General features: G+C 40.3%; 1 protein-coding gene across 1 annotated transcript; it reads right to left on the bottom strand.

Annotated features, from left to right (window-relative positions):
- Positions 1-7161: 7161 nt before the first annotated feature.
- On the bottom strand, positions 7162-9472 carry LOC120264754. The gene is made up of 3 exons (XM_039272579.1): positions 9153-9472; positions 7629-8253; positions 7162-7204 (listed from the first exon to the last, which is right to left on the bottom strand). The coding sequence occupies exons 1-3, from the start codon at positions 9470-9472 to the stop codon at positions 7190-7192; spliced, it is 960 nt and encodes a 319-aa protein (XP_039128513.1). The 3' UTR covers positions 7162-7189.
- Between the last annotated feature and the right edge of the window lie 1629 nt (positions 9473-11101).

Here is an 11101-nt window from a genome sequence, read left to right as displayed (position 1 = left end):
ATCTTAATAATCTTTTTAATTAATTTATTTGAGATAATTAAATTCTCACACTATGAGAATGATCCCCTCACTGAGCCCCTCACTGGAACAGTATACCTGACCATGAGATTCCTCAGCAACTCTCGTGAGAACCTCGCTAGCACTCATGGTGATCCTCGGGGCTCCCGACAACCTCGTGGGGGCTTTTCCGGTAGATCCCGCAGGAACCATCGTCCCTTTGCTCCCCATCCCAACCCTAAACCACGAACTCCTCCACCCTCGCGCATCCATGACTCTCAGGTCCAACCTCCTCCTAGGGGCATCTCACCGTGAGAAGGCACCTCCTATGCCGATGCTTTCGCTCGCACCCTCCATCAACTAATGCTTTACCATCACCCATCCTTCCTCCACAAGAGGCGGCGATCACCGGACTTAGCCGACCTGCATTCAAAATGCTTGAGATCCGGACACAAAGTAGCGAGTGTCGTCACCAAACTCACAGTCGCGAGGCGTTGCTCCGGCGTTGGTCACCTCGCCATCCAGCTGCCAGCCTCCGCTCTACCCGTTCCGATCCTAGAAGCCCCGAACTTCGATCCAAGCTATGTCTTCGAGGAGAGTTCTTCGTGTTCAAAAGCCTCGGTCCCGTCACGGCACTCAAACCTCTCCTTGAATCGGTGAGGACCAACCATTCATCCCTTGGCGTCTCCTTACCCATCACTCGAAGCCATCTTAAAATCAAAAGAAGAGCTCAAAAAGATGGTGATTATTAGGGTTCTATCGAGTAACGCCCGATGTTCGATCCCTCCACGACTCTCTTCCCCAATGCTTGAACCCTGAGCTTTGCGAGCATATCACTCCATTCAACAACGACTTCATTCTCACGATGACCTCGCCCAGAGATGCAGCTTCGACAGTGAAGAGAAGTCCTCTATCACTTAACTCTAACCTCGAGCCCTGCCGCATCTCTCTTTCTCACTGGACCGCCGAATTTGGCTCGCATGCGGTCGCCGCCGGCAACTACAACTGGATAAGAATTACCAACCTACCACTTCACTGCTGGAACTGGGACTCAATCGTTGATATTCTTCGACCGATCGGCGACTTAATCTATGTACAAAAGAAGGAGCACGTTACTCTGGAACACCTTCGAACGCTGGTTAGGCTTAAGCCGTCGATCACCTTTCCGCTGGAGATCACGGTAGACATCGGCGTTAGAAGCTTCATTGTTAAGCTTGAAGACGATGGGGCTCACGTCCTCAGATCAAGGATCGTCGAGGACCATCGACTCGCTCCGGCTCAGCGAGCGACCAACTCGCTCTTCTTGTAATACTATATTTATCCCCAGGCCGATAAGGGTAAAACACCAATCAACCTTTCTCCCGTCGATGATTTTCCCCGCGAGGTCGTTGGCGTTGCTCGAGCCTAATCGATCTGCGGCGTCTTGCTGATCTCGGGGAGGCGTCCAACCTCCCACCGAGCCACTGCTTCACGGAGTATCCTCGAGATTCCGCGGATTTCGTCTGCGGGATCCGGCGACAATCCCTCACTTTGTTGTCATGCGGTAGGCAGCGTGATGGATGAGGCTTCCAACAACCGCTCATCTGCCTCGAGATGTGAATTCCACCATCCTCTTTGGAACCTTGCCCTCGTCGCTACCGCCTCGAGATCAGCTCCCTCGGATTCCCTCGCATTGCCTTTTGATCCTCTCGATCACGCCTTGTGATGGTATCACATCTGATAAGCTTCATCGTGATCAGACCTTGGATCATAGCTCCAATCCAAAACACGCAAGAGATGCCTGCTGTGATTCACGCATCCCACGATCTCGACACCCTCATCCATCATGATGATCTCGCCTCGAGATAAACTTTCTCGATCCTCCATCGGATGATGAGATAACTCCCTCAAGATAAACAACAACATGATTTAATCCCACCCTCACATTCCAAGACACTCTTGCTTAGTGATGATCACTCTTCTCCACCCTATTTCGATCTTGGGATGGGGACATCCTCTAACCCTATTTTACGAGAAAAATTTCCCCCTCACCTGCAATCCCTACCCCCAGTCCTACCCATCCCTGAGGGTTACAAATGGATTTTCATTTTTGGAGGCTGGACACTGGTGCCAAGCATTAACTCTGAGAAATTTTATGATCAAGACCCTTTACCCCAGGATACTCCTTTGAGGCTCCCCTCGATGAAGAAGCTCCTTGATCGGGGATAGCGAGAATATTCTTGATAATGTCATGGATGATGAGGATTTTATTCCAGACGATGAATATCGTCCTGATTTGGAAGACCAAGACCCTCTTACAATTGCTCCTGAGCAAGGAAATCCCACACGCACCTTGGAAGAAATCCGAAAACAACTTCATAAAGATCCTAAACTACCGGAAAAGTGAAAGACCCAAGAAACCACGTGGATATTTGGAATGAAGAAGGCTGGGTTTGTACCCTTCCTCCCGATCTTCCAAGAAAAAATCACGAAGATCCAAGAGAAGATCGCCTTTATTAATTCAGACATTTTCTTCTTGGACTGATGCTCAAAATTCTCAAAATCTGAGTAACTCTTGTGCATTAAATTCCTAGGATCTCCCTCTCCTTAAAACTAAATGCCTAGACAAAATTAGATCTCTTGAAAGATTTAGGGGCCTAAATTCTCCCCAAAGCCACGGATCTCCCTTGAGATCTAATTCTTAGAACTTTTTGTTTCTTATGAAAATTTTTATCTTTGGAATGTTAGAGGTCTAGGCAGACCCTCTAAATGCCACTTAGTCAAAGAAGTTATTTCTAATTGCAAAGCTGATATTGTTTGTTTTCAAGAAACTAAACTTCAAAACCTTCATAGTTCCCTATGGAGTTAATCAAGGCAAACACATTGACTCTTTTGATTTCCCTACCGCCGAGGCACTTTAGCATTTGGTGGTATTATCCTTGCTTGGGGACAGACTCGCAACTACTTGGACATTTAATTTATAAAGGGATCCTTTACCATTTCCATTAAATTTACTAATCGCCTTGATAACTCCACTTGGTCTTGCACCGGCTCTACGGGCCAAACTCGGATCTTTTCGGCCTGATTTTTGGAATGAGCTCAGAACTCTAAAAAATCTCATCACAACTCCATGGGTTATTTGTGGCGATTTCAACACGATTTTCTCCTTAGAAGACAAAAATAACGGTATCTTTAATCCTAGAGATATCACTGAATCCCAATGCTTTCTAAGCGAGCGGATCTTATTGACCCTCCCATTTGTGGAAGAAAATTCACATGGTCCGATGGGCAATCTAACCCTATCTGAGTCCGACTTGACCCGATTCCTTTACTCTCATGATTGGACCTCCTTATATCCGAGAACTTCTCAATTTGATCTCCCAGTTTGGATCGGATCATTCTCCCATTTGTCTCGATTTTGGACCTGCACCAAAAATAGATCCGAATCTTCAAATTTGAGAAATGCGGTATACCAACCCTAATATCATCAATCTTATTCAAGAATGGTGGTTGGATCCTAGCCCACGTTGGTCGTAGTGCGTTCATCTTTTCCAAAAACTTGCACATTTAAAAAGCCAACCTTCGCATTTGGGCCAAGAACAATTTTTTTGTGCTTCAAAGATTCTTAAAAAGCAATCTCTCGCACGAGTACACTCCTTTGACATTATTAGTGAATGTAGACCCCTCTTAGAGGGATGAATCAACCGCCTTTCCCAAATTCGCTCGAACTCTGACAATATCTTAAACCGGGGAAGAAATTTCTCTGGAAACAACGCTCGAGGATCACTTGGCTTAGAGAGGGAGATTCCAACACTAAATTTTTCACCAAATCGCAAAATGGCGGGAGAAATAGAAACCACATACCTCGTATTCTTCATAATGGCTTTTGGTTTGGCTGACAACGCCTCATATTGGTAGAATTTTTACCGATCATTTATACGTCTCTATCTTTGGCACTCCTTTGCCAAAATAGATTTCTCTGGATTGGCACTTTCTTTTTCGATTACAAGGTTAGAATTGATCTCTCCGACTGAACTACCTTTCACCACTGAAGAAATCAAACAAAAGTCTGTTTTTGGCCTTAACTACGACAAAGCTCCCGGTCACGATGGATTCCCTATTTTCTTCTTTCCAAAAACATTGGACCATCCTCCAAGACACACTTGTTAAACTTTGCGAGACTTCTTGAAGGCACAATCAACCTTAGGCGCATTAGCTGGATACATATTGCTCTTATTGCAAAAATAATTCACTTTGGCGAGTAAAGGACTTCCACCCATCGGTCTTATCAATTCCACTTGTAAAATTATCTCCAAAATACTTGCTAATCGTCTCCAATCTCTGTTATCGGTTTGCTTGTCGATGAATCTCAATCCGGATTTATTAAAAGGCGATGTATGTACGGACAACATTGTTGGTGCACAAGAAATAATTTTCAACTTACAAAAAACACAAAGCGTCTTGGACATATCTTTAAAAGTGGACTTCGCTAAAGCCTTCGATTCTCTTGATTGGAATTTCCTTCTCGAAATTCTTCTTCTGCTAGAGGCTTTGGACCTAAATGGATCTCACAGGTTCATTCCATGACTTAGCACTGCAGGCCGATTCCTTATCAGCGGATCTACTCGGGGCTACATTCGTTGCAAAAAGAGGTTTGAGGCAAGGTGATCCCTCTCTCCTACGCTCTTTGCCCTTGTCAGCGATGTTACGGCGCTATGTTCTCCCATGCTCTCAAAGTCAAAAGTTTTTGGTAGGGGGATCCCTTGAACCATTCGATAACATACGCCATGCCTCGATATCTTTGATGATCTTCTTATCTTCACTCTCTTGGAGGACGGGGAAGATCTTCATATCATTAAACTTATCTTGTATCTTTATGAAGGCTCTTACGGCTTATCCATCAATTTTTCAAAAGTTGCCTCTACTCACTCTAACTATGGCTATCAACCCCATCACTCCTCGGCCTAGAATCCTAAAGCTGTACACGTAGCAGGTCTTCCGATCACCTACTTAGGGTGTACCTCTTCACAGTCGTAGACCCCAAAGCGTATCGATTAGGGCGAAACTCATTAACATGGTTACGCTCGAGGCTCACCTCTCTTGGAATCACGAATTACCTCTCACTTGGTGGGCGGCTTAACGCTCCTTAACTCACGTTCTCTCAACCGTCCATTTCTTTGGATGTCGGTTTTTCAAGCTTCCCGCTTGGGTGATCAAAGATATTGATAAAATCCGAGAGATTTCCTTTGGAAAGGCCCCAACTGGGACCCAAAGGAGTCGGATTGATTGCACGGAGTAGGATCACTAGACCTCGGGATATGGGAGGTGGGAGAATCCTTAACCTTCAGACCTTCAATAACGCTTTACTTAGAAAGTGGTGGTGGAAATTAACTTGTAATCCTAATAGCGGTTGGGCCAAAAATCATCACGCTAATTATTCCATAAGTAGACTTTGTTGGAGTGCTATCTCATACCCCACCGGAAACAAATCCTTTTTTGGGCGGTGACTTCCACATTCACCTTCTTCCGTTCTTGCATACGAAATCCACTCGAGCGGCTCTAACACTTCACTTTTGGTATGATCGTTGGCATCTTTGGACTTCGCCTTAAAGATTGTTGGCCCGATCTATTCAATGATTGCACTGCTCCATGGATAACCATCAAACAATTCACGCAGTATCTAAACAACACCGAACTCTTATTTCCCACTTCCACCCCCAACATGTTATCTGCCCTTCTTGATATTATTCCTGATTGCTCCCAGACTCAAGATGATGTTCACACTTGGACTCTTGATAGAAGTGGCACATTCACTGTAAAATCCTTTTATAAATTTCTCATTGATGGTGGAACACGCAGCTCGCTTTATCCACTCGGAAAAATCACTGCCCAAGCAAAATTACTCTCTTCTGTTGGCTTGCTGGGGAGGACAAAATCCTCACTCTCTCAAATCTCTTCAAAAAGGTTTACAATTTCCAAAATTCCACCGGCTTACTGTGTCGCTTTGCACGATGCATCGAAAAATCTTTCAACTACCTCTTCATCGATTATGAATTTTCTAAGCGCATCCGGGCACTCTTTTCACAAATTTTAGAAGCAAACTCTCTTCCCGCAGACAATCCCTAGCTGTGGACCATTTTTGGATACCATCCTTAGCCCCTCGACACCGAATCCTCCGGGACCTCACGTCCGTGCAATCATATGGAATATACGGCTTGAAAGAAATATTCGCATCTTTCAATTGTTGCATCTTCGCATCTCAATATTATTTATAAAGCGCTAACATGCTTCTTTCACCGGTTCTCAGCGGTCAAGCGAGACATCAACAAAGCCTCGATGAAGCTTCACGATCAATCAGCGCTCGTCTCAACTTTTTTTAGCGCTAGGCCTCAAATCCTGCAGGCGATCTCGACCACGACCTTTTTGCTCAGGCATAGTTACTCCTACTACTTCTCTAATAAGGCCTGAGATGCGGGAGCCCGGTGTCTTCACTTTGATTAGACTTCCCTCTACTTTTCTTCTTTCTTTCTCCATGTCTTTTTACCTGACCGGTGAAAGATTTAGCACTTTGTACTTTTTGTTCTCATTTTAATAAATCGAGTGGTTTACTCTTTTATTGATAATGGATATTAATATTTCAACTTGAACAACTATAGTAATATATATGGTTGCTATAGTTGTATCCTGAATTATATTCCATTTAAAAAGTACTAATACTTAAAAAAATCATAAGTTAAATCTAATCGAAAAATAAGCCAAAAATTATATATATATATATATATATATATATAAACTATAATATTGACAACAGAGGTGGAGTTTACGAGTAAATGTCATTTCATCCTAAATCTTATAAACATTTAGTTAGGTAGAAAACAACAACTCCCAACTTAATTTTTCCATGAAATATGATTTGAATCTTAACAAGGCGAATTTTATCATAAGAATAATATTAAAATAATAAGATCAAATGAAGTTTTCGATTTACATTATTCATTAAAAACTTCTCAAATTTACAATAATGTTTATGCGATCAACATTTGGTATTCAAATAATTAAACCAAATTAATTAAGATTTTCAAATTTATAACAATAGTAACAGCAACAATAACAATATCGCAAACTTTAAATTCAAGTCCACCACGGCATTTGATGCATTATAAATCACAGAACCACCCTTGGTTTACTAATTGGAAATCCCAGCCTGCACATCTCAGTAGTTTTCAACCTTACAAACAATAGAAAAAGACTCAATTAGTCACAATGAAACAATAACTATTGTGCATTCTGATTTTAGCAAGCTAAGCTATTATTTGAAAACACATCATGCAATTATTTGAAAAATGTTTCTTATTTGCGAACAATTGCAAAAATTATTCGTATATATGTAATTTTTATGGATAAACTACAATCATTAACCAAGAAAAATATGTAATGTAACATTCCACAGTAATTAAGTTTAAAATTACTCAACTCAAATTTATATGTTATTTTTATTTAAGATAGTTGCTAAATTCTTTTTGCTTTATCATTCTATCATCATGATATATATAATTAAATATAATGATTGTACTTAAACAGTGATTTATTTGAGTTAATAATAATTTTTTAAAAAAATTAATTAGATCATGTCTAACTTAATTGATAGAAACCTGGTCAGTGACTGTCTGAAGTAGAGTCAACGCAGCCCTGCGGAGATCCTCGCTGCTGCGATCAACCTCCTTTTCCAATCTCTCAATTGTAACCACCAAGTCTTCGGCCTTGTGTTTGATATGCTCCATGGCCATGCTCACAGTCATATCCTCATCGTCCCCAGCGACAACAAGGAACTCGGCATGCCGAGCCAACAAACCCATCTGATCCTCCAACAGCTCCACAAGAACTTGGGTGCTGTTGACCCTATGAAAAATGAAGCAAGCTTCATTCAAAATCTTTTCATTGAGGTCTATCTCAACCTCGCACGACCTCTGTTGACCAGCCAGATGGGAGTCAACCAACGGCTGAAGAAGCCCAATCATTCCGCCGGCTCCGTTGTTAGCGGCGGTGGCAGCTGGTTGCACCCCTGCTGCCACCGGGATCAGCACAGAGAGCACAGTGACTCCGAACTTGGCAATCCACTGGGCTATGTTCCATGCGTTGGTCCTGGTTTTGATCCTGCTGACCATGTCCTCGAGATCATGTTTCCTCCGGCGAAGGTCATCTATCACAGTCAGCTGGTCATGCTCGCGGCATACCCACTTGAAACTGTCCAGTGCGCGCCTGCAGATGAAGTTCCAACTCTCTCAGTACTGCTGTTAATTAATTCATCATATAGTGTTGTCACAAGTCCTAGCTCTCTGGCTAGGTAGTTTCCAAAAGAGATATACATATATATATAATAAACAAAAGTTGAATATGACCCAATGATTGATTAATAATTTAATATTAGCAATTTAAGTATAGTTTCCTGACTATGCCTTTTCCACTAATCTAGCAATCAAAAGTGTGAAAATCCTAACGTAAGACATTTTCAGAATTCCATCCAACCAAAAGTATGCAAGAGTCTAAGCTTAGACTTTTTCCACAACGGCAGCCATCTGGAAAGCTGTCTCCAACTACTCATAAACTAAAGATAAGTAAATAAAAATTCTTTTTGAAGCAAATAGGCGATGATTTTTTTCTCACAAGTCAAAAAACATTATTTTTCTTTGACTACCTAACTCTTAAAACCCCCAATCTTTTTCCACCCTTCTTAAATAAGTAATCGTTTAATAAAAACTCAAAAAAATATAAATATAAAATTATCACCGATCCATCGTTTTCATTTTTCCGATGTACTTCAAAACGCACCACAGGTCCACACACATCATAAATTTAGAAATCGATCAATTAGATGTTGATAAACCCTATGTAACTTGTAAAGAAAATAGTGGTCAACATAGTAGTCTCTTGGCGAGGCGACCACAAATACTATATCATGACTTGGTGCCTGCCAAAAACCCAGTGCGTGTGGCCTGCTACATCCGCCAGACGCTGTCGTACGTGGATGAGGAATATGATCAGCTTCATGCGCGTACGTTTTATGTAAAGAGTAGTTATCATAAACCTCGCCTTCAGTGATTATATATATAAATATATATATGAACATTAAATGCATGGTGGTATTAATCAATCAACTAAAGGGTTTCGTATTATACCTCATGGACTCAATCCTCTCCAGGGTCTCCACACGGACAGCCTCATCTCGCGAGATGAGAAGAACCATGGCCCCGGCTTGATGCAGGTTACGTTGAAAGAGACCCATTGCATGAAGTGTGCTCATGGTGCTCTTCAACTGGACTTGCACACACGCCAAGAGCTCTGTGTTTGCCGAGATCTCTCTTTTCAGCTGGATTACTCCTTGGACGGTTTCACGTTTGATGCCATAAAGCTCAGCCGCGGTGTCCAAAATAGCATCAAAGTTAGTGAAATCATTCACAGTACTAGTATTAACACTGTGGCCTGTGATGGAACCCATGATGGATTGATCAGTACGTAGTCCTCCCCTGGAACCCCCCCGTTGTACCAAATTTACCTCTTCCCTGCCCTTGTGTGAGGATTAATTGCATTTTCGGGGGCTTTTTATTCTGTGTGGTGGTATCATAAGAACGGGTTAACGATAAAGACGTTCATGGTGTGACCTGTGGTTCTCCAATGGGCTCCAATTTTTCTCGGTGATATGGCACAGACTTGACATTCAATTTATGGGTCAATTAAAAAATTGATTTTTTTTTTAATTATTTTGCTATTCGTGTGAACGTCGGCATACATTATTAATATTTATTTAATTATTAATTTTTATAAGAATGCCATGACAGTTACACAGGATGAAAGAGAAAAAAAATATAATTAAAATAGAATATCTTAATAAACAATTTTTTTAAACAAAATCGATAAACGACATAATAAAGGACAAATATGTACGAAAGTGCACCAGTTATGGTGGCTTGATTGACTTTTGAAAAATAAACTTTTCTATTATGTAACTCTAGAAGAGACAACAAGAGGTATTCTTCACGTAGAACTTCCATAGAGACAAAAGAAAAATAAGATATTATTTTTTTATATTATTTAAAAAAAATTTGAAGTTCACGTCTTTTGATGATTTTTTTTTATGTTTTAAAAAATAAATCACAGCTTTAATCAAGAAGTGAACAACAAATCAACAATACAAGAAGCCATATATAAAAACCACGCGCAAATTCTGGGGTGCATTGGAGGAAAAAAACACACTGACACAAACTACATAACCACTAGGCTAAAATAAAAAATCTTCTCCTAGAAAATCAAAGAAAAAAAAGTTAAGACAAAGTTAGCATACGGATTAGTTTAGGGTTTGGATCTTCTGGCCACCGCTCCTCTCTTGTGGGTGAACTCAGGATGCTCCTTCTAACTACCAAAGAAAAAGACTTCATTTTCTTGTTAAACCACTTGGAGCACTTTATTTTAACAATTATGACAGACTTACTAATATTTTAACAATTATGACAGACTTACTAATATGAGACCCTTGACCAATTGATATCAAAATTTGATTTTATTATTTTAATTAGAATTAAATTTGATATTTATAAATAATAAATAATAATTTGATTTTTCTAAAACCACCTCCATTGTTTCAGATACATTTATTAAATATTGATGGGATAATTAAGGGTCACCCAAATACACATGTAAATTAAGGTAATTTCAAACAAAGCTATGCCTGGTATTCAAAGTTTCTCATCCATGAATAAGAGGATGGAATGTCTTTTAATATTCTACGGAAATTATCTTTTGAATTTTATAATTTCCATTCACTAGCACTTGAACCATATGCATTTTTATATTTTAAAATTTAAATCCTTCATCCTTCTTGTTTTTAATCAATCTATCATTTGCTGTCGACATGCAAATGCAAAGCAAAATGAAAAACACTTGTTGGATAATGTTAAGCAAAGAATTAAAATAAAAAATATATATTATTTTTTAGAATAAAAAGACTGACACGAAATTCTAATTCTATTAAATTAGAAAATATAAGATTTTTAGTTGTTAAACTTGAACTTAGAGACTAATGAAAAACTATATATATACAGAGCTAAAACTGCTAAATTAATGAGAAACT

This window comes from Dioscorea cayenensis, chromosome 7 (assembly GCF_009730915.1).
Source record: "Dioscorea cayenensis subsp. rotundata cultivar TDr96_F1 chromosome 7, TDr96_F1_v2_PseudoChromosome.rev07_lg8_w22 25.fasta, whole genome shotgun sequence".
NCBI lineage: Eukaryota > Viridiplantae > Streptophyta > Magnoliopsida > Dioscoreales > Dioscoreaceae > Dioscorea > Dioscorea cayenensis.
This window is presented reverse-complemented; position numbering and strand designations above follow the sequence as displayed.